The sequence below is a fragment of the Lasiosphaeria miniovina genome (genome assembly GCF_030549165.1).
Source record: "Lasiosphaeria miniovina strain SMH2392-1A chromosome Unknown B0T26scaffold_3, whole genome shotgun sequence".
Lineage (NCBI taxonomy): Eukaryota > Fungi > Ascomycota > Sordariomycetes > Sordariales > Lasiosphaeriaceae > Lasiosphaeria > Lasiosphaeria miniovina.
In genome coordinates this window covers 6,260,735-6,287,477 of record NW_026848222.1, presented here as the reverse complement: position 1 = coordinate 6,287,477, position 26,743 = coordinate 6,260,735, and the positions used below count along the sequence as shown (strand labels likewise).

Sequence of the window (26,743 nt, the reverse complement as noted above, 5' to 3'; positions counted from 1 at the left end):
CGGCTGGTCTGACGATGATACTGCCGTCGCATGGCTCCGCAATATCTTTCTTCCAGAGACTCGGCCAGCTACCCCCTCGGAGAAGCGCCTCCTTATTTTAGATGGCCACGGTAGTCATACCACCGAAGAATTCATGTGGCTAGCCTTTTCTAATAACGTACAATTGTTATTTCTACCAGCCCACACCTCCCACGTTCTCCAGCCCCTGGATTTATCGGTTTTCGGCCCTCTAAAAGCCCGGTACAGAGCCAAGCATAACGAGGTTGTTTCCGGCTTCGACGAAGGCACTGTTGCTGAAAAGAGGGCCTTCCTAGAATGCTACCGGCAAGCCAGGGTCTATGGAATGACTGAATCTAATATCAAAGCCGGCTGGAAAGCTACAGGCCTCTGGCCGGTCAGCCTCAGGAAGCCCCTAAGCAACGGCCTTGTTATTAAGAATTCTAACGGCGACGTTGGTCAACTGACCTCTACGGTTTCTATAGACCTTCAAGAGGTCCATAACCCCATTCTAAATAAGAATTCGGAGGGCCGGCCTATATGGTTTACCCCTAAAAAGCCGAAGGATTTCCGTATTCAGGGGCAGGTTTTTCTAGCCGGCCAGAAACGGACTGCCAACGACCGACTTTTCATACGCAAGGCCGCAAAAGCCTTCGATTACGTGGTTTTCCAACTAGCCAATACGGCGCATCAATTGGAGGCTGCAGAAAAAAGCCTAGAACGCACAAGAGGCCGAAAGAGAAGGAAGGTCTAAGTCGACCCTAATACGCAGTTCGCTGGAATTGAGGAGGTTCGTGCCTCACAGAGAGAGGCTGGCAGAGAGGACCTTGGTTATTCTGAAAGAGAAGAACCAGGAGAATCCGATACTGAAGACTTCATCATTGTAGCTAATTAATTGACAAAGTTGTTGGCAATTGAAGTTTGTGGTGTTGTGCGGGGTCCGATTCAGGGGCTGTTCCATAGGCAGGGGTGTTCCAAAAGTCCCCCACCTGACTTAGATACGCCAGTATTCCGTGCAAATAATGACACGGAAACTTGTGGTTAAGCAATTTCTAATTATGGTTCCCAGTCTCAATAGGAGGGTACCTATTTCTAAGCTCATTATTATCATTGTCTTCTCTCGGCGCAGCAAATAATTAAAGTCCACGATCCCAGCAGTCACCCGTCGATTCAAATTTCCTTCTTGTTGCAGAACCGTAACCCATGCGATATATAGATTAAAGTTGGCCACGAAAAAAAAAGCGAACACCCGACGGAGGCACGAAGCACAAGTCCAACATGAAAGGTTTTCGGATCCGGCTAGCTACAACTGGCGCATCACATGCCGGCCGCTCCGCTCCACACACCCGAACTTTGAACGGCCCTGAGCCGTCAAGGCTCGGCACAACCATAGATTTGCCGATGACATGTACACCGAGAAGATTCACGCCGTGCCGTGGTGTCAAACGCGTATATATAGTATAGAAGAGTAGGAAATAAAGACGGATAACAATGAGGAGAAATTCCTAAACGACTATTCTAGAAATTTATTCGACAATATAAAGGAATAGTTAGAGCGATTGAAAGTGATCGCTGGTACGGTTATAAAATAGAGAAAAACAATAAAATAATATGACGCAGGTTGTAACCTCGACGTGGACCAGATAGCCCCGATGGTGAATATACCATATCTCACAAATTACGTGTCCTCGGAGAGGAGACCATAACCTATAAAACGTATCGAAGGTTTCTTAAGCAATTAAACTTTTCCCTCACACCTCCCACAATACTTTCAACTCGATAACACAGTTAATATGGGCGAAGAGTCACTTGCGGGTAACGAGGTCTAGGAAGGTTACGATACACGCTGCTGTGAGTCGCTTGGGGCTCAGCGAGGGCCAGGTGTGCATTTGGCGCCAATATTATGCCGTGCGAAACCCCTTGAAGACATCCTGCCGCCTGACGGCCCATTGCGGCTAAGACAGAAACCCAGAAACCGGTTTCTAGATTGACAGTCCGGAGTCCAATCGGGATTTTCTAGTGTCTGCATCCCCGTTGCTATTACCTCTTTAACATTTACTGAAGTTTGGTCCCCAGCTCTGCCATGATTTACCATATCAGAACGTAGGAACGTAAGCCATCACATCTGAAAAAAAAATATCGGAAAAAGAAGCCAGATGATACTCACTGTCGTTGCCTACGCCGCAAGCTAACACATTTGTTTCAACGTTACCCCGCTCTGGAGTCTAAAGACGGAGGAAATAGCCAGCCGTGACACGAACATGGTATTTATGATTTGCTTTATCTTGACGGCTGCGCAGTCCAGAAGCCAGTCAAACTCTGTGGGTGGCCTTCTTTCGCGTCAAGCCCCAGGTGAGGCGAATCCCAATCTAGCCCTGCCACGAGTCTCCATTTAAACCGCTCTTCAAGGGCGTGAGTTCTGTGTAGCGACACTGCAGCCACCAGCGATGCATCGATTGCAACTCTCAAATGATAGTTTTCCATGGCGGCAAGATGGATGAACCATAGTTGGAGCTCTCTCTCTTGTATTTCTAGGTGCCCCCCTTCTAATTATGTTCGAGTCTCGTCTCGGAAAGAGCTACGAATTGCCGTTGAAAGGGGTGAAAACTTGAAGGAAAATTACCAAGTGAATCTTGTAATGTTGTACCTACGCGAGAAACAGCTGGCGCAAAATGGTCGGAGGGAGGGAGGCGGACCCATTTTAACCCCCTTTTGAACCCTGATCGTTCACATTATCTCGAAATGCTTCCAATGCGCAAATCCTCTCCAATTTTGTTCTCCAACTTGATGGCTCTCCCTTTCCTTTGTGCATAGTCCGAGTGTCTCGATTCTGCGGTTTTTGTGCGGCACTGGAGGATCTCGTAACCGTGATTGGAACCGCATGCAAGAAGGTCACTTCAAGTCGACGGGGCGGTAAAAGTTGCGTTTATGGCTGTCTAGGGATATAGAATGAGGATATTCGTGACAATGGGGCTTTTGTCTCCGCAAACAGAGCAAGTCTCGGCGTTATGCTCAGAGCCTACAGCCTCCGAGCATCCCCAAAAGTAGGTGCCCTTAGTTTTATGTGCATATTTAGCAGGTTGGGGGTGTAAAGGGGGGCCGCCTGCAATCCACAACCAACCTGAAAACGCGAAGTCACTCTTGCAGCAGCCCACATACAAAGCCAACTTGGTCAGGCCAATTGCCGCACTAAGCTCTTACAGGCTGTAGGAGGGCGTGCACTGCCATATCCAGAGTGGCTGTGGAAAGACACAGGGGCCGGACAAGGCGTCTAGCGGTGTGCGGTGTCGTGAATGAGCGCATGAGTGTGTGGTTGCACAAACGATGAAGCACAGCCAAGGCTGGATCAAAACATCCCTCCATTCCCTGGTGGAAAACGCGATCGCTGGCCACCCCAAGCAATACTTTTGTTCAAATCTTTGCGAGTCTGACATTCCCAAGGTTTCAGAGCGGCCGGTTTGGTTGGGGAGCGTAGGTAGGTATCCATGGTAGAAAGCGATCTCGGGGTGTGTCGGTGTGGCCTGCTGCGTGATTTCCGGCCTTCACGTCGCATTCTGCACTAGGCTCTGCCATATCGGGAAGTTTCGTAGGCCTGTTCCCTCTCTCTGACACCCCCCAACCTTGACGCATTCAGCACCTCGCCCCCCCTATCTGTGCGTAGCTCCTCACTGGCGTCCTTCGCTGGGCCGGATGGTCAATCGAACACTGCAATCTCGGGATTTGGCCTCTCTTGCATTCTTTTTAGATTGACTTCTCCCCGAAAGCAATATCGTCTCCTTGTCAGTGATCCCTTTTTAGCGGATCAGATCTCTTGGACAAAACGGCTTTCTCATCGGCCCTGATATTATCCCTCCTGCAACGATCCTGCGGTCAGGCTTTGGGACCTGATTGCCGTCAAGTCTTCCCGCCCACTTGGGTCCTGGGCACACCCGCCCCCGACCTGAGTTGTCAGTCCAAATTCCATCTGTGACTAACATGTTTGGGCGGCCTCTTATTTTTAGTCCTTCCAAACCCAAGGGTCCGACGTATCCCGAGAACCCATTCCAACACCAAGTAAAGTCGCATGTCAAATGGCTAGCTGCGTCTGGCCAAGGGGCCTTCCAGCTAACGTCTGTCGAGCTTTGATAGCGCTGCCTTCTGATTGCTGTCAGTAGTGCTGACGCCGGGCCTCGGGAGCATGTCCCTCGGTGGGGTCCAGTGCCCTGCCATTGTCGGCGTTGACGTCTGACAGTCTTCGTGCGTGTCCTGCTCCCTTCCGTTGCCACTCGTCGCCGGCTAGGCATCTTGTCATATGGGTTTAGGGAGGACGACGATGTCCTATCAGTCTCCCCAATGACTCCTTCCGCCTCGATGTCAATGCCAACGAGGTCCGCTGCCGTTCCTGCCGCTTCGTCGCGACTGTTCATGCTGCTTTGCTGTCGCCGGCTAACTGGACGTACCGGAATGCCGCTCTCCTTCTGTCGTCTCTTCAACCGCCACTCTGCTTCTCCATCACCTCGCTTACTTCCAAGTCGCTCTTTTCTGCCCTAGCCGCCCATGCCTGATGCTAAGCTTGGAAGCAGCTGCCACGTCTCTTTGCTTGTCTGTGCAATGCGAGGCCTGGAAGTGGCGAGTAGCGGTGGTCTCAGCATGCTAGACTGCCCAAGTGGAGTCCAATGCCTTTGGCGTGGACCCTCGCGAGCTGCCAACTGGCACCCTTTGTCATGTCCCACCCAACTCTTCTTTCCCACATCGCGCCAATGAGGCCTTCTGCCGACAGCATTCGTGCAATTGTTGTGTTGCCGTTGAAATGTTTGCGTGGCCAAAGATTAACAACAGTTGTAAGGTGTTTCGGCCTGGTGTTCAACTGTTGGCCTATGATTTGGTAGTCGAAATCTCCATTCTTTGGGGGCAAGGCCCATCGGCATCGAACGAGACGTCTATATCGAGTCGAGGTCCCACTCTCGTCGATCGCCCTGGTCCTTGGGCTCCTCGTGAGCTTGTCTTGTGCGGACTAGGGGGTTGTCCTGTGTGGCGACTGTCGTTATTGGCCTAACCTGCCGGGTCCCCACTCAGCACACTCGGTACTGAGATCTCTCAACCATCAGACTGGTGCGCTGTACGAAACACGTCAACGTCTCATATCAACAGAAAGATGGGACTTGTGAGGATAAAAGAATGCAGTGCTCAGTCATTACTTCGCCTCGTTGTCTTTGCCAAAGTCAAACTCGCACAGTTCTTGCCGCTGCAAGGCGGGCGGATCTACCTAGTAAGTCAAGGAGGCCCTTGGTGTTCGTGGTTTGGGGGCGTTGCGGGTCCTTGGGAATGACTTCTGACGTGCAGACAGGGGTCAGAGGATACCATATTGCTCCTCGCACCGTCAGACACACACTCTTTCGACAAAGACTTCTGTCCTGGGGACAGCTGGATATCGATACCCCGACAAGAGATCGGCTTGGCTAGTCCAAAGGAAAAAGGAGAGGGAATACGTGAGACGGCAATGGTATGTCGAGGCGGGAGTGAGGTGACTTTAGCTTCTGTTCGCTAACTAAGGCTTGGTTTAGCCCAGTACAAGGCATGTGTGGGTATGGCGATGCCATAACTGCTTTGCCGGACCGATCGTGAGGGACGAATCCGAGGAATGCCAACGTTGTAACCATATAAGATGTGAGAACTGCATCACACACCGCCTCAAGCTGAAAAGGCCGCCTACGACCCCGTCTACTCGACAATGACACCGACGGCGGCGATCTCAGGAATGGCACACAGGCAGGCGCTGGGCCAAATAGAAGAAGCCGACGGCGATGACCTTAGGGATGGCATACACTGACACAGGCAGGCGCTGGGTCAAGAATAGGATGGAGGTAGGGAGTATCTGCCTGTTGGGAAGAGCAAGGTGAAGCACCTCCCTGCACTGTTGCAGGGCGGTTGCGGGTTGTGGGTTGTGGGTTGTGGGCTCTCAACGGGATTGGTTGGGGGGAGGTGGTATAAGGGTCATTGGCCACGGCTGTCGATTGAATGCTAAGGCAAGAGTCGCTAGGCAGGTGATCAGCGTTCAGGCCATGTAATTATTTGTGCAGGGAGAGTCACCATAGGTCTGCGGCCATGTAGACGCCGGACCTCATGTATGGCGTGGAGGCAATTGGAATCATGCCGACAACCAACTTCATTCAACAGCCGATGGTCCACCTTTCCCCCTTCCCCCTTTCTCAATGTTGAACTCGGCGGTAAAGTCCACGAGGGGTAACCGTAGAACGACGTGCTGAGCGTGCTGGAGAGAAGTTGGCATTGGCATTGATTTCGTCCCTGAAGGGTCACTCAGCGCCGCGTTCGAGTACCAGTTTTCGAGCAGAATAGTTTCAACGTGAAAGGGCACCAGAAAAGAGATAACTGGAGGGGACCTGGTGAGGAGCCATGGGGAGAACAAGAGTTGAGGACTTTTAGATCTTCGCGGGCTAGGACATTGGGAGACTGGAGTGAAAGATCGGGGGGAGGTGGGAACATCTTTGCGGCATGGAGACGGCGGGAGCAACAGACTAACACGTCAAGAGAGCGGCGATAGAGTTTTCACTTTTGTTTCGTTCTATTCCATCTTCATATTCTCATCATGCCCAACCGACCTCGGCGGCCATGATCCTTGCTCAAAGGACAGCGTGGGCCTCTCACTGCCACAAGCCAATGCCGTGTCGCGGGCTGTGAGAGTGCCCCGGTGTCCAGTGTGAAACGGTGAGGAGCGATGCAGAGTGGGTTGGCCTAGGTAGACTGCCACAAAGTAAACATTGAGGCATTGGGGTTCCTGGGCTGCAGGAGGTGGAGATTGCACCTCGGTGCTGGACAAGGCAGGGCAAATGTTCCGGCCCCATTCAATGGTGTTAGTTAGGAGAAGTGCAGCAACGAACATGACAGCTCAGCAAAGGTCAACTGTAGCAGACATAGGGAGAGGTGCCCCAAGGCAGCGAGATTGGGGGAAATGCTAATTACCTACTCGTCCAGGCACTAAAAACGCTGGGACTACAAGGTAGAGACTAACTAAACGGTTGAGCTAAAACATTCTAGATACTGGACTAGGGTTATACGTGGTGCAAGTGGGGACTTTGTACAGGTACCCTGTCTTGCTAATAAACTGGGCTGTGAGCTAAGCATATTGACGTTTTGTCGTGACTCGGCGCTTCTGACCTAGGCGCTTGCCGCTAGATAAGTCAGAGGCGTCTTGGTAGCCCCAACGAGTATATCCATGGCCCAATCCAATGCTATCTCCTGATTACATGGAATGATGGATCTACATTCCACAATCAGCTGTTTCTTTGCCTCGGCAGGACAGACTCACCTGAATGAATATCCTTGATCTGTTTTTTACATTTTCTCCCAATTCCTTCAAATTCCCCTGTCTAGCCAGGCACGCAATCGTACCCCTCGCCATGGACATGAATATCATAGGATCATCCCAACTCGCCTCAGGGAAATCAGCACTAACAGGCTTTGACAGCACACGTGTTCTGGATATCGAGCGTCACACCACTCGGCTTGCCTCAATTGGCCTCAATTGATTCGGCACCAACCGGTTGGGCAGGGCCGCATTTTTGCCTCGCCCTCCCCCAACCAGCGGCAGTGTCATTTCCACCACTTAATTCGGCCATTTCCCACCGCCTGGGTGGCTTATCCTGGGGCTCGGGTTTCTTTGGGTAGCAATGCCTAACAGGCTCCGTTTTGAGCCCCTGATCCTACGCTGAAATCGAATGCAAGGAGCGTGTATCGTGTCGCCATGGCATTGGCTGCCGCGCTGGCCCCGTTAATCCATCAAGGCAACGAATTAATTAGTTTATCGGACTCGACTGCGTGGTTGAGCTGGCGATGGGTATAATTTTGTGACTGCGAATAAAAGAGGTCCGATTGAAGGCGATTCGGGCGAAGGCCGCTCGCTTTGCTGAAAATGGTAGGCGGTAAAGCATTGGGCTGTGAGTTACAGTGGGCAAAGCCCCTAAAAGGTTCGAATAGCGCCAGCCGAGGGCAACCTGAAAGGCGTACTGTACTTCAGTGGTTCCCCTCAGCCACTCAGAGACTTTGTCGGCGCGCACTAAAGTTTTAGCGCCAATGGAAGGGGTCAGCCACTATCTTCCATCTCTCTCCTTTTGAGGGCTAGAGCTCCCGTCAGGACGGGAGCTCGTCCTACAGAGGTTGCCCTCCATCCGAGATCACCAACGTTGGATCCTTGCATAACCATGCTCGGCTCTGAGCTTTCGGCATGTGTCCCGTGCTGCTGGGGCGACGAGTTTGCCGCGTTCCGCCACGACTTCTCTGCCTCGCACGGCAACCAGACGCCCGACGAGTATCTAGGCGGGTTAAGCGACGGCGGTGAGGACGATGACTTTGATAGCGGAAGCCCCGAGGCAGTTGCCAGGACGGTTGCGAGATTCATGGAGAGTGCTGCCGGGCACTTCAACGGCCCCAGCTCCATGTACCAGACCGAAGTAGTGGCAGCATTCTGCAGGCAACCGACATCTGACCCCTGGCAGGCAATGAAGGCGAAGGGCCAAAAAAGATGGGTGGCTTTCGTTTACGAGTGGGAGAACAAGCCATCACAAACAAGACGATGCGGCCGAGCCGCTGTGCCCTTGACACATGAGACCTTGCTCCAAAAGCTCTGTCACAAGGTAAGTGCCTATGTCCCTACCCTAGATGCTACCTGCCGGTCGACCGTCCCAGTTCTAATTCCAGACACAGCGGTTCGTTGACCCGGACCAACCAGATTCCAGCGTTGAGCTGGACGCTGATCGACGCCTCATGTAGGGGATTTCTGGACTTTCTACCTTCTGGACCCCTTCCCTTCCTGGCCTCTTCTTGCCCCTGGACCTGTTTCTCCCTTGGAACACTTCCCTCGAGTATCAGAACGTTCCGTTGACACGGGTTCCAGATACATCGACAGCCTAGACCCCCTGATCATCTCGATTCTGGCAAAGACCACCACCTGCCTGGAGACGCCCGTGGTCCAACGGACGATTCTCCGCTACTTGACAGCCCGGACTTGCTTCGACGCCCACATTGCGGTATTTGTGCCCCGTCTAGTCGACAGGTAAGAGCCCGTTGCTGACAAGTATACGCTCATGTAGGTTAGAGGCTTCAAGACGTTCAGCCTCGAGCTCAACATTTCGTACTTCAGTCTCCGGCGAGGCAGTCGGCCAATCCTCGACCAGAGGGCGAGGTGGGATGGGAAAGGACACCTAAGGGAGACACTATGTTCCCCGAGGGACCCAACTAGCCCCTCCTCCACACCTGGCGCTCTGTACAGCATATATGAGACGCAGCTATCCGTCGCAGTCACGGGAGTCGACCATTGGCGCTGGACGGCGTGGGCCCTTGTCGACAGCTGGTTTGAGCCCCAAGACTCGGTCTCGGAGTACCATGAGGGCGGCGAGACCACAGCTCAGCTAGATCCGCTGGCGGCCGGTCAAGTCGAAGTCGACCCTCCAACAAGGTACCCCAGAGAATACTTTCTGAAAGTATTTGAGATTCGGATCCTCGAGATAGAGAAAGAGTGGAACTACACGCTGCAGGTGCTGCGGGAAGAGGTGCAGCGAATCGGCGTGGATCCCCTCTTCGCCTCTCCCCAGCGGAGCTTCGAGAGCGAGCAAGGCCGCGAGAAGATCCGCAGGCTGTCGACCTGGAACGGTGATATGATACGGCTGGTCGGGACGCTGCTGAAATCGCTCTCCCGGACGCTGGGCGCCTGGGACATCTTCCAGAAGACGGACATCGGCTATTTCCTCTACGACGATGCGTCGTGCAGCAAACGACCCGAGCAACTGCTGCCGTCCTTGCGCATCATCGAGAAGACCTTCCTTAATCTCCACGTCACACGCCAGGAGCTGGAGCAGGTGAGGTGGAGTGTCGAAGAGCTTGGGCGGGGACTGGCGAGAGGCGAGAAGAACTACGGCACCTTCGTCCAGCAACGCACAGGCGAGCACATCAAGCTGCTGACCTGGGTCACAATCGTAAGTTTTCCGGTGAGCTTCAACCCCAAAGCAAGCCAACCTGACTCTCAACCTCCAGGGCTGGTCTCCGGTTGTGATCGCCACGGGCATGTGCAGTGCACAGTCTGGGATCTTTCCGTTCCACAACAACATTGGTGACTTCTTGGGGGCTGTTGTCGTTATCGGCGGGCTGGTGGGCCTTTCAATTGCAGTCCTCCTCAACCGACACTCGAATCTATTTGAGCGGATGATCATGTCTGTTCCGCATGTCAGCATGCACCCCGGCCACTCGCCAGACGATCAGCCAGTGGAAATGGGGGAGTCAGGAAAGCCAATAACATTCCCCGCCAGCGTCTTCTCGCGCCAACGGACGTTCGGCTCCATATTTTCCGGTAGAACGCTTGTTTCGAGACTGAGCGGTCTGCGAACGAGGCCGACAAATCTATCGCAGCTGCCACGAGCCAAGAGCAATGATGCGAACTGCATGGCGTGATCACACCATGCTGCCGTATCCAACTGGCTGCCTTCACCTGACGTATTGCATATCTTGATCGACCCCCTTCACTCCACGCACTCAAATCATAAAGGGCTTGGAGACATTCGTTTCATTATCTAGGCTTTGCCGGCAACACGAACACCATGAAGACACGCACAGAATATAGACATTAGCTAGGGTCTGTTACTTCTTCTGCCTCCATATCAACATATTAGATCGCAAGACGACATACACCTGTCTGCACCCTTCACGCCAGTCATTATCGAGTCAAGGATTTCCGGTCGTCCGTCACAGCACTAATTCCGGAGTCGAGTTCAATGTACCTATTTTGTGTGCAAAGCACCTGGTGTCCGTAACAGGCCAACCAGTTTTGCTTAATTATATAGTCAGCTAAGACACCGCCTTTCTCTCCATTTCTTCCCCTACGGGCCCACACCTTCACATGATTATATTTTCTGGCCAATGCAGTCTTGAGCCCTCACTTGATGGCACCGACCAGTATCCATTTATTTGCTGACCTAGGTATGCGTTACTCAATCACAATGCAATGCATTTTCGGCAAACACCACAATGCCTCTGCACACAACCAGCCACCGGCATCACATATGTAGATACACAGTCCCCACCCCCTTTTATGACCCCCAACATACCCCTCACGCGACATTCAACGTCCCCGTAAGCCGTATATCCCTCGAACTCGCGCCCACAGAAACACCAAAGCTGCCGGCCGGCACGACCCAGTTTTGCGCGCGCACGTCCCAGTAGCTCAGGTCCCGGCGGCGCAGCGCAAACGTGGCCGTCGCTTTGGCGCCGGGGTCCAACGCGAGCTTGTCGAAGCCGCGCAGCTGGCGCGGCGGCGCGCTGGGCGCGGATGCTGGGAGGGAGAGGTACAGCTGCGCGACCTCGGCGCCGGCGACGGCGCCCGAGTTGGTGATGGTTGCTGTGACTGTCGCGACCGTGTCGAAGAGGTCCTCGCGCCCGCCCGGGACGACGGTGCCGGTTGCTGGGCCGGATTTCGCGGTCGTTGTGATGGCGATGTCCGAGTACGTGAAGTTTGTGTATGCTTTACGGGATATCAGTTAGGTGCGTAATGAGGGTTATGGCTCGTTTACGAGGGAAGAAGGGAGGGGAGACTTACACAGGCCAAAACCAAACTCGAAGCGCGGCGCGATGCCGGCCTTGTCAAAGTGGCGGTAGTCGATGAAGAGGCCCTCGGCAAAGCTATCGTCGCCCCTCACCACGGCGGTGCCGTAGTCGGACGCGCTCTTGGCGATGGTGTAGGGCAGCTTGCCCGAGGGCGCGGTGGCGCCGTACAGGACATCGACCAGCGCGTTGCCGCTCTCCTGGCTCGGCAGGCCGGCCCACACGACGGCGCGCACGCCCGGCAGCGCCAGGATGGTCTCGAGGATGACCGGCCCCACGCTGTGCACCACCACGACGGTGTTCTTGTTGGCCGCTGCCACGGCCTGCACCAGCTGGTTGCCGCCGTGCCACGGGTCCAGGTCGTTGCGGTCGCCCAGCACCTTCTCGACTGTGATGTAGCCCTCGCCCGAGTCCGACGTCAGGAACACGACGGCCGCGTCGGCGCCCGATGCCGCGCTGGCCACGTTGGCCGTGCTGTCCGAGTTGTGGAGCGTGACGGTGGTGCCGTCGGTCTGCGCGCGGGATCTGATAGCGTCGTACGGCGCTACGAAGTAGGGGTAGTTGACCGACCCCGACCCCCAGCCCATGCCCAGCGCGCCCGTGTTGCAGCCCTTATCGGTGCACGAGTTGATGCCCTTGTCGTTGTTGACGGCGGCGGACCCGATGACGGCCACCTTGCCCGGTTTCTTCAGCGGGAGGATGCCGCCGTCGTTCTTGAGCAGCACGATGCCGTCGCGCCCCACGGCCCGCACGTTCTCCTTGTGGTTGGCCTGCACGCTCGCCTTGATGTTGATGGCCGGGTAGCCCGAGTTCTGGCCCGTCAGGTACCAGGCGGCGAGGATGCGCTTGGCCATGTCGTCCAGCCTGGCCTTGGACACCTGGTTGCTGTTGACGGCCGAGTTGAGCTGCGGGCCCCACAGGATGGTCTTGCCGCCGTAGTCGCTGCCGGGCATGGTCATATCCATGCCGCCGTTGGCGGCCCCGTTGGTCGTGTGCTGGGCGTTCCAGTCGCTCATGACGTAGCCCGGGAAGCCGAGCTCCTTCTTGAGCAGCTGGTTGTTGGCGCGGTCGCTCTCGCACGCCCACGTGCTGTTGAGCTTGTTGTAGCTGCACATGACGCTGGCCACGTTGGCGTGCACCGCGTCGGCAAACGGCCACAGGTACAGCTCGTGCATGGTGCGGTCGTCGATGTTGCTGCTCATGGTCTCGCGGTTCAGCTCCTGCTCGTTGCCAATGTAGTGCTTGGCCGTCGCCTGCACGCCCGCCGACTGCATGCCCTCGACGGTCTCGGCCATGGCGATGCCGGTGAGGTACGGGTCCGGCCCGAAGCCTTCCCAGTTGCGCCCGCCCGCCGCGTTCTTGCCCAGCGGCCCGGCCACGGGGCCCAGCAGCACGTGCACGCCGCAGCCCTTGGCCTCGGCGCCCATGTAGGCCCCGCGCTGCCGCATCAGGTCAACGTCCCACGTCGACGCCGCCTGGATGCCCGGCGTGAAGGCCGTGGTGCCCGTGCCGAACCGCACGCCCAGCGGCCCGTCCTGCAGGCAGAGCTGCGGGTAGCCGACGGAGCCGATGGGGCTGGTGTTGCCGACGCAGGGGCCCTTGTTCCACCCGACCCCCGTCACAATGTTGATCTTGTCGCTCTGCGACATCTTGGCCAGCGCCGCAGCGGCCGACGAGTAGGCCGCTGTCCATGCCTCGGGTCCCGAGGGGACAGCGCGCGCATGGCTGCTGCCGGGGGGGGTGGTCTCGCTCTCGGCCCGGGCCAGGGCCGCGGCACTGACGGCCAGGCCGGCGAGAGCGTGGGCGTGGAGATGCATGGTAATCACAAGACTTGGTTCTGGTTTATGTCAGGTCCAACGTCGCCATGCCCGATGCGCCACTCTGTGCGGTGCAGTGCAGTGCAGTCAAGTGCAGCCAAGTGCAGTCAAGCGCATTCAAGTGCAGTCAAGTGTAGTCAAGCGCATTCAAGTGCAGCCAGGTACAGTCAAGCGCAGTCAAGTGCAGTCAAGTGCCAATATCAACACCACCAGGGCCGCTCGCTCCCCTTATACCTACCTCATGCCACGGCCCACGTCACTTTGGCGTCGCTCCCACGTTGCTCGCGCGGCCCTTTTCGCCCATGCCCAGCGCCGCCCAGTCGGAACACGGCGATATTTTGATGGCCAGCTGGTGCGTCTCCCCACACTTTCATCTAAGGCCGCTCGTGGCACATGGGGCCGCCGTCTTATTCGAGACGCGACTAGCTCGGCGCTGTGGCCCCGAGGCCAGGCGCACGCGGGAAATCCGTGCTGCGCGGGCTAAATCGTAAATGGCGGCGGATCTGGGCGGCCTGGGGTGCAGTGCCCGGCACTGGGGCGACCACGCATGCCAGAGTGACACTGGCCCCGTCTGCTACTCTGCCGGTGCGTCTTGTTTCGAGCGGCTGTGGCGGCGCCTCCACGATCGACATAGCCGGCCCGCATTGCCGCATATTGCAGCTAGATTAATTGCCCGCCTCAGTCCACCTATCCGCACCCGCCTGTCGTGCTCTGTCGCGTCCGTCACTCCACCAAAGCCACCTGCAGAAGAAGCGCCGAACGCTTTCCTTTCTGTCTAGCGGGGTGGCGACTGCTGACCTCCCGCGTGGCCTAAGCCAAGGCTAGTCCCGCAGTGCCCCGTGATGCACATTTGTTGCGAAAATTACATCTCGGCTTCCCCATCTTTCCTCTCGCCCCGTGTTTTTGCCGTACTGTATCTTGGCCCGTGTTCTTGCCGTACCGTATCTTGGCATGCAGGACTTGTCGAATCCTGCCGACGCCGCGACCGGACCTGAAAAGCTGCAAGATCTGAAGTGGCATTTAATAAGGGACTGGAGAGTGGGGATTTCCAGACTCTCTAATCCTTGGAACAAAATGCTATCGTCGCTTTCAGGTCAAAATAATGCTTTCCGTCCGGATGCATTGCATTTTATCGATGAGCCAGGCCTGAGCAGAAATGTCTTTAGCAGGGTAGCAGGGTAGCAGGGTAGCAGGGTAGCAGGGGAGCTGAATCAGACTTTGGTATATTTTTATTTGCTTCATTTCTTCTCGCATTTGTTCTCGACGTCTTTGAGGAACGAACTTCCCTAAACCGATCCCTGGCACCAACATTTCACAAGGCCAAAAACAGTCGAAATTTGCATTTCCCTGCCTCATGAACAAAACTGGTCCCGCTCCTGATTTGGGCCCTGAAGATGGCAAGCAGTGCCCCCCTGCGCGATGCCGAGGATCTACAGCAGTATTTCTCCTTCGGAAGATCACTCGCTGCATTACAAACTGCGACAGACCGTACCCATATCCCAAATGCGGCGGAGACCCCGACGGGCGAGCTACCAGTCGAGTAGTAGCAACCGAAACTATCGCCATTCAAGACACTTCGTCATAGAGGCAGCTGCACCCTCTGTTATCTATTCACTGCTGATTGGTGAAAACTGCAATGGAGCTAGATTCGCCTTACATTTGTCAGCAGTCATCGTATGGCAGCTATTTCTGTCAGAATCACTGCACACCGGTCTCTGATATATATATTTCTAGCTCATTGGCGAAGCCAGAGAGCCTATATACTTGTACGTTCTGCTCGACTGAACTGGCTGTGCCAGTTCAGCTCCGTTCAGCTCTGTTCAGCTTTGTTCAGTTCTGTACAGCACTTCTTGGCTCCGACCAGCCGTATTCCACCTCCGACCGATAGTGCTCTATCCTCTGGCCATTACCCCTTTCGTTCTGACAAGATGCTTTTCTTGATGACACGATCTACTTGCCGACATGCTCCGTTTGATGACATGCTGTTGGCTAGTACACCCCTAGGCTCTATAGTATAGTCCGGGGGGGTATTACAAACCACTCGACTGTCAGGGCCGTCTGTCTGTAAGGGAGCACGGGCTCCACAGAATGCTGGGGTTGGTAATTATGAAGATAGAACAAAGGGCAAGCTCCTATCGCACGGGTAATACAGTCAAATCGGAATGCCACTCAAAGTGTATGAGTGCAGCGAATGTGTATTGCTTGCTTGAAGAACCAAGCAAGAACTATCTAAGACCCTGGACACGATCGTCGTATATATCTATCTACGTAACCAATAACAGTGGTTCCGTTGTCCCGTGGTCCCGCGTCCGGGTCACCGCCCGGCCGGACCTGTCCCGCGCCCCCGAGCTCCAGAGCTCGGAATCCCGGAACGCTCCTGATTGGCTCGCGCCAAAAGTGCATGCCCCACCTTTGTGCATAACCACAGGGAATCCACAGGGATTCGTGACAGGGGGGTCTTGTAAGCCGAACGCTTACAGAGGCCACAGGGGATGAAAGTGCTGCACAGCTGGCCGGAGGCTTACTGCTCAGGTACGACAGCAGTGCTGAAGGTGTCACGACCAGGGCAAGGCATTGAGGTTAACTCAGTCCATTGGGTGCTATCGACGAAGGTTCTAAACTGAGGAGGGAAAGAAGGAAAAGTCCGACAACGCGTCGCGTGCTCGCGAATAAGTTTTCGTCTATCAGTGGGGTAGGTGGGGCCTCGAGGAGGCTTCTGATAGGCCCGGGGGTTCTGGGCGGCTCTGGCTGCTTGAGGGCCAGTTTGGTGGACGGGTCCTCACAGAAGGAAGCAATGCAGAGTGGAATTGTTGTTCTGGTTGTTGTTTGGTTCAAACTAGATACAGGAGAGGCGAGGGCCTTTTATAGGCTGTGGGAGGCTTCCATAGCCTACTACTAATACAATAGTAGAATAGTGTGGTTTGAGACCCTGCGGGCTTGCGTAAGCTCCTGTGGGCTAGAGAGCTCGAGCCCTCTAGAAGGTTCGAGAACCACACCGGTGGCACGTGGCTCCAGGGTACGTAGGGGCCGTGTGTTCCTTGCAACTTGCAGTCCTTCCGTACTACAGAGGGCTACAGCGCTTTTACCGTTATAGTGGCTACATTTCAACATAAATAATTACAACCTTTTATCACAACTAATAATATATTTAATATTTAGACAAGCAGTTACAAATTAACATCTTTAAAATTTATTGTGTTTTCTAACCTTATAGTTATAAAACCGATAACGTTCATGATGTATTGGAATAGCGATACTGGTGACCGCACACTAGCAGGGAGGAAGCAGAGATCGCGCGAGTACGCACGTGCAAGTAGGCACGTGCGGCGCGCGGACCTCTCACACACACACACAAAAACCCCGGTTGCAAGCAGAACCTACCTTAGTTCCAGAGAGAGAAAAACATGAATCAGAACAACTTTACACCCCCCCCCCCGGTAGTACTACCACTTTTTGACCCGTTGGAACACCTACGTGGTTGGAATACCACGAACATGATGTGCGAGTTAGCCATGATAAGCGAGTTGGCCACCTTAACGAGATTTGGTGGGGCACAAGCAAAAAGATGTTAGTAAATTGTTAGTGATCTTATCAATTTCTTATCGCATTTGGCTGCGCACGCTACCCGGTCTCGTTAAGGTGGCCAACTTGCTTATCATGGCTAACTCGCTTATCAAATACGTTAAGCTTAATTTTAAACGGTTGTAAGAATCTCTCTCCTCCCCTGCCCACCCTACCAAAAAGGAAGACCGACAACGCGTCGGCTGCCACCCTCAGGCGGCTACCTCGAGCGCGCTCAGCATCGTGTTCAGGTCGGAGAAGATCTCGGCGGAGAAGGCCTGGGACACCTTGTTCTTATCGTCGCCGTCGTGGAACCGGCTACCGCCGTACATGGGCACGGGGTCGAGGCAGGTCAGGCAGCGGCAGACGAGGCGGGCGAGCCGGTCTCCGGCGCTGGGCGGCACGAGCGTCTCCGCCATATCGATGAGGGTGGCCTGGATGTTCCCGGCGTCCCGCGTGTACAGATCAGCCAGGTCGGCGTCCTCGGACGCGTCGACGCTGGCGTCGAAGCCTTTGCGCTTAAAAGCCTCCAGGTAGCCGGGGGACAGGTAGTGGGTCTCCGTAGCGGAGTCGAACGTCACTAGGGCCTTCCAGGTCAGCAGCTCTAGCATGCACGCGCCGAGGCTGTAAATGTCGTGGCCGATGTTGTACTTGGCCGCCACGACCGCGCCGTCGCTAGGCTGGTGCCGCTGCGGGTGCTGGTAGATCACCCGGTAGGGGGCCGATTCGCCGACGTACGTCGTGGTCTGCGATGTGGTGCGCGAGTTTTGCCACCCCGAGAGGTAGAGGTCGACGGTGCCGCCGCCGCCTCCTGCGTTGCCTTTGTGCTTCCAGTCCGGCGGGATGGCCAGGGTGCGGGGCGGCCCCGAGCCCTGCCACGAGGCCGGGAGGGCGAGCAAGAGGTTGTCGGGCCGGATGTGCTTGTGCACCACGTTGACGCGCGGCCGGTCGGCATGCAGCACGGCGAGGGCGAGATGGTAGCACAGGCGCGTGCGGAGGGCTAGGGACGGCATCGCCGGCGCGGCCTCGTACACGTCGCTGAGGGTGTAGAGCGCGCGCGACGGTTCGGGATGCGCGAAGACCAGCCGCATGGTCTTGAGCGTCCTGTTCTGCTCGTAGCCAATCAGCTTCGGTATGTGCCACTGCGGCAGCGCTCCGGAGAGCGCCGCGGCCAGGTTGCGCATGTCCCTGTCGTTCTCGTCCCAGGCGGCGTCATTGCTGTGCAGCGTCTCCCACACGACGTCGGCGATGGTGCTCTCCCGGGCGTGGGGAGCCGCGTAGGAGACGCGGCCGAGCGAGATGCCATCGCCCACCTCGACGGGCGCCGGCGCCATCCCCACGGCCTTCATCTCGCCGGGCTGGATGAGCCAGGGGTCGCTCCGGGCCGCCACGTCAGCTGTCATCACGGCCTGGTCAAAGACCCGGAACGCCGCCCAGTACTTTTCCACCCTCTCCGCAAGCTTGCGGTTTGCGCTGGCGGAGAAATACTTGAGCATCTCGCCCAGCTTCTTGTTCTTCACCACATCCTCGATGGCTGGCTCGATGTCTCGGAGCAGCTTGTCCACGCGCTGGAATTGCCTCTCGAGATCTTTCTTGGTGTCCTCGCGGGTGCTTGGGTCGCGAGCCACCCTTTGCGCAATACGGACATCGTTCTGCAGCGTGGTTCGGCTGCTCTCGATGCCGAAATCGGAGAGATCCGCTGCCAGAGCCTCGGCGGCCTTTTGCTCCTGAACCCTGTCCTGGATTTTGTTCCAGACCGCGATGATTTTCTCCACGGCGTCGACCGCTGCCAGAAGGTCGGACATGTCGGCGGGCAGATGGTTATCGAATCGGTACCAAATCTCTCTGCTTGCCAGCGTTGCGGTCGTGCGAGTTGACTGCTGGTGTTCGATTCAGCTATCTTGCGCAACTGAGACGGGAAGCCTGATGGGCGCGCATCACGAGCGGGCACCAATGACAAGCCCCCCAGAGCCAGATGATAACATGACGCCGGAGACCTGATGCGCATCACGAGCGGGCACCAATGATGAGCTCCCAGGCAGAGTCGAAGTGAGGGGTTTGCACACGGGGAGGCTCCTTATTTCTCTTCTTTTTCTTTGGTGCACCGGCCCTCAATCCCCTCACCTTCCCAGCCTAAGCTCTCTTCGATGCCCGAGGTAAGCTGTGATCACCTACCTCCCTTCCGCCATGGATCCCCAGGAATCGGTCAACCGTGACTACTTCAACGCAGCGTCGATGCACGCCAAGGGGACGGGAGAATGGTTACTTCGGACAAACGAGTTTATTGAGTGGCATGAGGGGCATTCGCTGCCGCCAATCCTATGGCTACACGGTCTTCGTAAGTTTAGTTTTCACGCCGCACTTCTCCCCCGATGCTGGCTAACACCTCGTTGTCTAGCTGGCTCCGGGAAAACCGTTTTGAGGTATACGTTGACGGCGCCCGACCTGATACGTTCCGTGTTATGCTGACTTGGGGGGTTCTTCTTTCCCCAGCGCAACCGTCATCAACCACCTCGCGAAGCCAGCAGATGCCGATGATGCGCAGAATCCAAAAGCGGCGGTGGCCTATTACTTCTTCAACTCTCGTGACGAGCGTGAACAAACAGTTCAGCACTTCCTACGGACGATAGGGCAGACGATCTGCACCCAGCTTCAAGCCGAGCCGTCCCCAAGCCTATGGGACTGGGCTCACGGAGACACAGTCGCCATGTCGGAGATGCTAACGGAAATAATAAGCCGCCATGGCGCTGTGGTCTTCCTGGTAATCGACGCTCTCGACGAATGCAACGTCACGGAGCGACAGGTTCTCTTCTCCCTCTTCGCCAAATGGGTTGGGCACGATCAGCATGAGCAAAGGTGGCGTATCTTTGTGACGAGCCGAATGAACCACGACATCGTGAATGAGATGAGACAACTGCATGCCGCTGAGATTGAGATGGCCAAAAAGGAAGAAATCCAGACGGACATCCGCAACTTCGTTAGGACGGAGCTGGACAGCCATCCCCGGCTCCGCCGCATGCCGCTGGGGCTCAAGGATGAGATAGTAAGCTTGCTGGTGGAGAGATCCCAAGGATTGTTTCTCTTCGCTGCGCTGGACCTCCGCAACTTAGCCAACATGCCGGTCTTGACAGCCAGGACAGCGTTGAACGCTCTCCGATCAGCTCCTCAGACCCTCCAGGAAGTGTACGAGTCACGCCTCATCGGCATCCCAGATAGGCGCTTCGCCATTCCTGCCCTCCGCTGTCTCGCGGCTTCGATTGATCCGCTCTCGGTGGACGAGCTAGCCGAAGCTGTGGGCTTTAGCGGCGAGTCCATAGGGGGCGACGATAGCGACGATGAGCTGCTGGTGGACGCAGACGACATCCCGCGATTGTTCAACGGCCTGGCGGCCGTTGTGGAAGGCAAAGTGCTGCTCGTGCATTTCTCGGTTGCCGACTTCCTGAGGAGCATTCCGATGACCGGACGCCAAGACCTGGCCGAGTTTGCCGTGGACGAGGTCGGTGCGCAGCGCTTGTTGGCAACGACCTGCCTTCGGTACATTGCGCATTATTTGCGGTCCGCGAAACGAACCGGTTCTGCTCAGGATCTGGAGACGTTCCGCTTTCTCCGTTATTCCTGTCGTTTCTGGATGGATCACGCCCGGCGGTGGGTGGAGCTCTCCCAGGGCCACGAGGCGCCTGGCGTGCTGACCGATCTCATTGCATCGGTGCTGCGTGATGAGACCGTGGTGCGGGCCTGGACCGCGGGATTGGACTCCAAAGACACAAACACGATACCGTTTATGGGCCCGGATGGTAGCCTCCTAAAATCACCCCTGCACCTTGCCGTCTCCATCGGCATTACCGAGGTTGTCACTCGCCTTCTATCAACCGGAGCGGACGCCTCCGCAACCGGATCCGACGGCGTGCCCCCTCTGCACGCGGCTATTCGGAGAGAAGACATGGGCATGGTCCAAATCTTGCTGGAGCATGAAGCAAGCACAGTGGCCGCTGACCAAAAGGGCTCTGTGCCGCTCTTGGAGGCTGCCGGGAGTGGAAATGTAAAGCTCACCGCTCTCCTCTACAACCATACGGATCCAAGCGATATCACCAAGCATCACAGCCTACCCGACGGCACCAGAATCTCGATCCTGCATAGACTAGCGGCAACGGCAACGGGTCCCATTTTCAGAATCTTTCTCCAGCCGGCTTCCAAGTCCGGAACGAGCGCCATAGACTTGCCCGCCCTCCTAGACGCCCAAGACGAGGAGCTATCCGCCACTCCCCTGCACCATGCGGTCATGTTTGACAATATCCCAGTCGCGTCCTTGCTTCTGCAGGGGGGCGCCAGGGTGGATGCCCAAGACAAGAACGACAACACGGCGCTGCACCTTGCGGCCCTGTCCAACAACACGCGGGCGTGGGATCTGTTGATAGATCATGGGGCTTCCCTGACGGTGAAGAATACCCAAGGTTTCACGGCTCTCGCGGCGACCTGGGATCGGAGGCGACTGGACTGGGATTCTTACGAGGAAAACGTCGTGCTAAGCCGCGGGATGCAGGTTAACACAAGGGTGTTGACTAAGAAAGCCGATTCACCTGAGTCAGATACCCCTCGGGTAGGTGAACTCCCTTGCCCCTTTTTCTCTCGCCCATTGCTGATTGTTATTCGTTACGTTAGCACATCTTTGAAAAATGCTATCCCTTGAGCAAAATTAGCCAAAAAGACGTAAAGGCGTTCAAGAAAGCTCTGGGACGCGAGAACGCCATCTTCCAGAGGCTGAGTCATCCTTATATTGTCTCCTATCTCGGTTGCAAGGAGTTGGAGAAGGAAATGCCACGGCTCTACCTCGAATATTGCGACGGCGGTGACCTCCGAAACGATGTGGTATCCCCTTCATCCACAACTGTGGCGCCGAACCCCCTTTTTGTGCCCCCCCTCGGCGTATACCCCACCATAGCCTACGGAGAATATGAAGACATCTTTGGGCAGCCAGGCTTGGGCGAGGAGGACGAGGAGGAGGAGGGAGCCTGCGAGGTGAAGAAATGGTCCGAGATACAGCTGTGGAGAATGATCTACCAGCTCTACTCGGCTCTGGCGCACCTGCACTATGGTATCACCGTCTCGGCAGATGCTGAGGACTGCGTGTACGAGCCCTCCTGGGATCCGGTCATACATCGTGACATCAACCCCAAGAACGGTCAGTGCCATGCCCATATCGTGGAGAAGAGAAGACGAGTCTCACATTGCTGCAGTGGTTCTATCGAGCAGACCCGACGGACAGTGGGACGCCAAGCTGTGCGACCTCGGCATCGCGAGGGATGCCATCAAGGATAATATGTCCCTCGCCCGCGGAAGAGGGACCATCGGCTACCAGCCACCGGTGAGTAGCCGCCATCAGGATGAAAGCGGCATCGTCATGGACTGATGTCGTCTCGCCGCGCCGCAGGAAGTCGAAAAAGGGCAGCAGTGGTCGCCCAAGGGTGACGTCTGGGCTCTTGCCAGTGAGTTCACATCTTTTTCTAATTTTTCCTTTTTTGTTTTTCACAAAAAGCAGCGACCTAGCCTGCCCATCAAGGCACAGCTACCCCCTGCATACTTACGAGAGTGTTAGAGACGATTACCGGACTACGAAGGAGCTGTGAGATGCTCCCTGAAGCTATGCAAAAGCTCCTGACCACGTGTAACGAGGACCGACCGGAGAGGCGTCCCAGCAGCCTCGACGTGTTGGAAATTGCACATCGGCACGTCGACACCAAATTCCCGTCGCTGGAGAAGGAGCTACGACGTGCGGCGCCCCATCCGCTCATCTATCACGTCTTCCGGGCCGTCGCGGAGCAGATGGACAACGAGGTCCCCTATATCACCGAGGCCGCCATGGAGAAGCGCAGCAGCCAGATCCGCCGGCTGTGTCTTCTTCTTTACGACGGCGCGTTGGACGCGTTCAAGCGCGACTGCAGCCAGCTTCAGCTCGCGGTGCTCTTCTCCAGCTACGTCCAGCACTACCACGATACCATGCACGCCCACCCGCCCGGGAACACCGGCAACAAGGGCCGAAGCACGCTCGAGACGCTGCTAGAACGGGGACTGAATCCGGATGAGCAATGGCCCAAGTCCGGCTGGACGGCGCTGCACGTGGCCGCGCAGCAGGGATTCCCGGACATGGTGGACTGGCTGCTGAAGAGCCGGGCGAACGCATCACGGGTCGACAAGCGCGGCTGGACGGCGAGACAGTGCGCAGACCGCATCCACACACTGCTCATGGCGCGCAAGGCTCGGTTCGTCGAGAGCCTGCAGAAAGAGAACTGCCAGACCCCGGCCAGTCGGGACCGGCACGCCAGGCTGACGCATCAGCTGAAGCCCATCGAATGCGGCCTCCGAGCCCTGCTCGAGATACTGAAGACTCTGCGCGAGGCCGAGGACGCCCAGAAGCTCGCCAACAGCGTCGCCATCAAAGGCAACACGTACAGCATCATCGCAGGGGATGTATACCACAACACCGGCACCATCCACTTTGGCAACACATATACAGTCACCGCGAAAACCGGATCTAACTCGCAATTTATCAACGGACATATCGGCGACCTTAGAGTGAGTATTATGAAGTAAAAAGAGTTCTACGTAATGGTATTGCGCGCCAACCTCAAGTGCCTATGTATTCTACCAGCCTGTTGGCCCCGTATGTATCTACCACTGGCAGGTTGGGTCCGTGCGCGCGCTGGCGTTTTGGGAAGCGCTTTTGTCAGAAAGAAAGGGGTTCTGGCCAGAGCCAGAACACCATCGGTCGGGGATGGCGGAACACAGCTGATCGGAGCTGTACGGAGCTGAGCAAAGCTGAGCAAAGCTGAGCAAAGCTGAGCAAAGCTGAGCAAAGCTGAACGGAGCTAAACGGGGCTGAACGTACAAGTGGAAAGGCTCTCTGACGAAGCCAGGGAGCCAACAAGCAATACAAGCAATCAGTTGCGACCCCATTCAATTCCGACAATTCCACAGACTGAAGTGAGGTTGGGAAGTAAAAAGGTTACGTCAGTTGGCTCTGAGCGGTAATATATCCCAAGAGTTCAGAAAGGCCCAGAGTACCGTGGGCTCGCTTTTGGCGGTTTTCTTAAGCCAAGTAAAAAGAGTGTCGAAATCAGAGCAGACCTATAAGGATAGACATTCCTAGACCACCCTAAACGTATTTTTGCCCGCGGGGGGGGGTGTGGTGTCAAAATCGCAGCCCTGTCTCCCCCCCTAGACGTCGCGACTGATCCCACTGATACCGATGTCAATATGAATCATACTAAGCTATATGTTGATGAGCTCTCACAGCCACCGCTGGCGAGATTCTACTGCCCCGGCCCCTCGCCACGGTGGATGAGCTGCGGCTTTCTCAGCATTTTCCGAGAATGGAAGGCTATATTTTAGTCCAGTTGTTTAGGAGGAGGGCTACAAGCGCGGCGGACAAGCAATGATTTTGAGATACTGGCTCTTTGACCGAGGTGTTCGCGGCAACATGATCAGTCTTCATTACTACTAGAGGTGACGAACGAGCACATTGGAAAGTTAATGATGAGCCCCGTCTTCCGAGGTGCGGTCGCCCCCAGTCGAGGATCTGGGCTCCCTAGAGCCGGAGACCTAGGTCTTGTGTGACTCAACCCTTTGGGCCTGCTGTGGCGAAGGGGCTCTCTGACGGAGCTGTCGTACCATATCTAACACTGAACTTTGCCTTCGTCTACAATGACGCAGCCGCTGATAATTTATTTATAAAAAGCGCTGCTATTCTCCCGAATGTAACACCTTTCTTTCCTCTATCCGGTATCTTTTATACTTCCTCCCAATGCCAGAGCAATCTATACCTCTGACTGACCCTAACGCGTTGAATCTAGCGCTGAATAACGGGAATACACAGTCTCGGATATCGGCGGACAATTTATCAGTTTTCCAAGAACTCTCGCAGTTTCGAATAGACCTCGATAAACTCTGTGCGAAGCTAGAATCTAAATTTGGAGCCGGGGTGTGCACAATCTACCTGATGCAAGATGTATACACTATAAAAGCGCCAGCCCGTTTATCTATCGTACATTCCTAGCATTTGCGCTGCAGTATCTTAAGTCTAGAGAGCTAACTAGATATCTTGAACAGACTGAACTCGCTGAGTGTGTTTGACAAATGCGGTCAATACATATTACTGTCAGTGGTCAGGAGTATGTTCTAGATATCGCTGCCGTCCTGGTTAACCAGCATCAACAAAGTTATTGAGCCCGTCTACTTCAGGAATATGAAGATTCTAAACGGCGCTCTCCGTCTCTCGGGAAACAACCGTGGTTGACAAGGAGGACGGAGACGAAGGAGCAGCTCTACCTCTCCTTGGCAAATGTTCTAGAGGGTGTGTCAGTGTGCACATTTTTCCGTCATCATCTTTGAAGCCTATGCCAAAAAAAAGTATGGGTCGGGCCGAGAGGGCCTGTGCTCAACTTTTCAGGAGATTGACGGCAAGCAGTTGCAGACGTGTTCCGTATCAGGTTGGGGCTTCCAACGAATTGGTTACTAGAGAGATTGAGTATGGTGCAAAGAGCACGCTGTTAAGAGGGCAATGTTAACAACGAGTAATTTGCCGAGTAGCATAATACTTTCTACTTTCTTCGTTTTAGTGATTTCTGCCATAGCACGAATACAACAAGTTATGCGGGTACACTACTAAAGTAGCGATTTCTCTAGCGATTCAGATGCGGTAGCCCTTACCGCCATCCATTTTTGTATGTCAGTGTTGCAGCACAATAACCTAAGTTTATATCCTTTTACATTCTGAATAACCACAGAGTTATCATTATCTGTGCACATTTATACCAGGAGCCTCTTCTAGCGCTACCTGCTTTCTTAAGTCCTCCAACATAGGCAGTACTTTATCTAGGCCGAGGATATACCTTGACATGATGTTCCTGAGATAATCCACAGCATCAGAGTAATTTTGCATTTGTGACTGAAGCTGTTGTTTAATGATGTGAAGTTGACGATTTTCTACTTCTAAGAGCTCTCTTCGCTTTAACTCTGCATTGTGATTGGTCCTTGGATGATTAATTTCTTGAAAAAGCTTCGAGTTTTCCTCTTTAAGCTTGTCGATCGTTGTTCGAAAACTGGGTTCCGGAAAAGACAGCTATATAACGTTAGCTATAATACCAAATGGGATAGGCTCGACTTACTGAGGTAATAGTATCTGGTGTTGGGAACTCTGGATCGGAATGGACGGCTTCGAAACTTTTTCCAACCTCTCGGCAGAGGATCCGGTACGTGCTGGTAGAATGGCTGCTTAGATTGGTAGCAAATATCTGAGAGAAAAATTCCTCTTTGCCTTGTAGAACCCTCCAAGCATATGGGTCTTTAATACAAGGCTTAAGACGGACTTCAGCAGGCCCTATTCTAATGCCCAGCCTCTGGCCTGGCTAATTTTAGCAAAGTATCGGCGAGTTCCAGTTATGTATCCATCCATACGAATATGTTCTGAAAGCTTTTCACGGCACTCTTCCCTTGCCCGCCGCCTTTCAGTGTTGCTTCGTCGCGTTGATGCCATATTATCAGTCAAAGTTGCCTTGATAAGACTATGGAGACTAACTGGTGGGCATTAGTTAACATTTGAGCTGACAGTGCAAAGTCCAAGTTTCGGGCTACCAAGTTACAATTTTAGAAGACCCAAAACTGCCTCGGTCTAATTCATCCGCCATGGCCAAGAAATCGGCCCAGGAATCGAGCGAGGGCCGTGATCTGGGCTCTGCGGTTGAAGCGACCGGGTAAATTGTTCTCACCGCCTGAGATCACACCGCTTT

General features: G+C 55.1%; 9 protein-coding genes across 9 annotated transcripts; 5 read left to right on the top strand and 4 right to left on the bottom strand.

Moving 5' to 3' along the window:
• Positions 1 to 3,611: 3,611 nt before the first annotated feature.
• B0T26DRAFT_261750 (uncharacterized protein) lies at positions 3,612 to 4,528 on the bottom strand. The gene has a single exon (XM_060434047.1). It carries the CDS (start codon positions 4,401 to 4,403, stop codon positions 3,792 to 3,794), a length of 612 nt encoding a protein of 203 aa, XP_060299407.1. The 5' UTR covers positions 4,404 to 4,528; the 3' UTR covers positions 3,612 to 3,791.
• A 470-nt stretch (positions 4,529 to 4,998) lies between these two features.
• B0T26DRAFT_261752 (uncharacterized protein) lies at positions 4,999 to 5,927 on the top strand. The gene is made up of 3 exons (XM_060434048.1): positions 4,999 to 5,245; positions 5,324 to 5,479; positions 5,541 to 5,927. Exons 1-3 carry the CDS (start codon positions 5,132 to 5,134, stop codon positions 5,709 to 5,711), a joined length of 441 nt encoding a protein of 146 aa, XP_060299406.1. The 5' UTR covers positions 4,999 to 5,131; the 3' UTR covers positions 5,712 to 5,927.
• A 1,932-nt stretch (positions 5,928 to 7,859) lies between these two features.
• Positions 7,860 to 10,714, top strand: B0T26DRAFT_261689 (uncharacterized protein). The gene is made up of 5 exons (XM_060434046.1): positions 7,860 to 8,627; positions 8,698 to 8,759; positions 8,888 to 9,020; positions 9,084 to 9,965; positions 10,341 to 10,714. The coding sequence occupies exons 1-5, from the start codon at positions 8,196 to 8,198 to the stop codon at positions 10,416 to 10,418; spliced, it is 1,587 nt and encodes a 528-aa protein (XP_060299405.1). The 5' UTR covers positions 7,860 to 8,195; the 3' UTR covers positions 10,419 to 10,714.
• A 576-nt stretch (positions 10,715 to 11,290) lies between these two features.
• Positions 11,291 to 12,821, bottom strand: B0T26DRAFT_706523 (glycosyl hydrolase family 3 C-terminal domain-containing protein). Its single transcript, XM_060441814.1, has one exon. It carries the CDS (start codon positions 12,783 to 12,785, stop codon positions 11,538 to 11,540), a length of 1,248 nt encoding a protein of 415 aa, XP_060299404.1. The 5' UTR covers positions 12,786 to 12,821; the 3' UTR covers positions 11,291 to 11,537.
• A 4,352-nt stretch (positions 12,822 to 17,173) lies between these two features.
• On the bottom strand, positions 17,174 to 18,766 carry B0T26DRAFT_675043 (uncharacterized protein; the record flags this gene model as incomplete). The annotated part of the gene is made up of 1 exon (XM_060439783.1): positions 17,174 to 18,766. One exon carries the CDS (start codon positions 18,764 to 18,766, stop codon positions 17,174 to 17,176), a length of 1,593 nt encoding a protein of 530 aa, XP_060299403.1.
• Positions 18,767 to 20,231: 1,465 nt separating this feature from the next.
• On the top strand, positions 20,232 to 22,799 carry B0T26DRAFT_261626 (ankyrin repeat-containing domain protein). The gene is made up of 4 exons (XM_060434045.1): positions 20,232 to 21,558; positions 21,621 to 22,140; positions 22,196 to 22,323; positions 22,390 to 22,799. Exons 1-4 carry the CDS (start codon positions 20,416 to 20,418, stop codon positions 22,552 to 22,554), a joined length of 1,956 nt encoding a protein of 651 aa, XP_060299402.1. The 5' UTR covers positions 20,232 to 20,415; the 3' UTR covers positions 22,555 to 22,799.
• Positions 22,302 to 23,794, top strand: B0T26DRAFT_706507 (uncharacterized protein; the record flags this gene model as incomplete). The annotated part of the gene is made up of 2 exons (XM_060441813.1): positions 22,302 to 22,444; positions 22,555 to 23,794. A coding segment is annotated over exon 2 (958 nt), but the record flags the coding sequence as incomplete, so codon positions are not given.
• Positions 23,795 to 24,719: 925 nt separating this feature from the next.
• Positions 24,720 to 25,166, top strand: B0T26DRAFT_706506 (uncharacterized protein). Its single transcript, XM_060441812.1, has one exon. It carries the CDS (start codon positions 24,760 to 24,762, stop codon positions 25,009 to 25,011), a length of 252 nt encoding a protein of 83 aa, XP_060299400.1. The 5' UTR covers positions 24,720 to 24,759; the 3' UTR covers positions 25,012 to 25,166.
• Positions 25,167 to 25,749: 583 nt separating this feature from the next.
• Positions 25,750 to 26,490, bottom strand: B0T26DRAFT_642395 (uncharacterized protein; the record flags this gene model as incomplete). The annotated part of the gene is made up of 3 exons (XM_060437437.1): positions 25,750 to 26,076; positions 26,123 to 26,358; positions 26,412 to 26,490. The coding sequence occupies 3 exons, from the start codon at positions 26,488 to 26,490 to the stop codon at positions 25,750 to 25,752; spliced, it is 642 nt and encodes a 213-aa protein (XP_060299399.1).
• Between the last annotated feature and the right edge of the window lie 253 nt (positions 26,491 to 26,743).

What these genes read in the sequence shown, in the direction of transcription:
- B0T26DRAFT_261750 (XM_060434047.1), bottom strand. Translation starts at nt 4,403, where the DNA reads ATGAACAGTCGCGACGAAGCGGCAGGAACGGCAGCGGACCTCGTTGGC.
- B0T26DRAFT_261752 (XM_060434048.1), top strand. Translation starts at nt 5,132, where the DNA reads ATGGGACTTGTGAGGATAAAAGAATGCAGTGCTCAGTCATTACTTCGC. An exon ending in AAGGCGGGCGGATCTACCTA is followed by an intron (nt 5,246 to 5,323) that starts GTAAGTCAAGGA and finishes ACGTGCAGACAG; the next exon opens with GGGTCAGAGGATACCATATT. An exon ending in GAATACGTGAGACGGCAATG is followed by an intron (nt 5,480 to 5,540) that starts GTATGTCGAGGC and finishes GGCTTGGTTTAG; the next exon opens with CCCAGTACAAGGCATGTGTG.
- B0T26DRAFT_261689 (XM_060434046.1), top strand. Translation starts at nt 8,196, where the DNA reads ATGCTCGGCTCTGAGCTTTCGGCATGTGTCCCGTGCTGCTGGGGCGAC. An exon ending in GACGCTGATCGACGCCTCAT is followed by an intron (nt 8,760 to 8,887) that starts GTAGGGGATTTC and finishes CACGGGTTCCAG; the next exon opens with ATACATCGACAGCCTAGACC. An exon ending in TGCTGACCTGGGTCACAATC is followed by an intron (nt 9,966 to 10,340) that starts GTAAGTTTTCCG and finishes ATTTTCCGGTAG; the next exon opens with AACGCTTGTTTCGAGACTGA.
- B0T26DRAFT_706523 (XM_060441814.1), bottom strand. Translation starts at nt 12,785, where the DNA reads ATGAGCAGCAACATCGACGACCGCACCATGCACGAGCTGTACCTGTGG.
- B0T26DRAFT_261626 (XM_060434045.1), top strand. Translation starts at nt 20,416, where the DNA reads ATGACCGGACGCCAAGACCTGGCCGAGTTTGCCGTGGACGAGGTCGGT. An exon ending in CTGAGTCAGATACCCCTCGG is followed by an intron (nt 21,559 to 21,620) that starts GTAGGTGAACTC and finishes TCGTTACGTTAG; the next exon opens with CACATCTTTGAAAAATGCTA. An exon ending in TGACATCAACCCCAAGAACG is followed by an intron (nt 22,141 to 22,195) that starts GTCAGTGCCATG and finishes ACATTGCTGCAG; the next exon opens with TGGTTCTATCGAGCAGACCC.
- B0T26DRAFT_706506 (XM_060441812.1), top strand. Translation starts at nt 24,760, where the DNA reads ATGCCAGAGCAATCTATACCTCTGACTGACCCTAACGCGTTGAATCTA.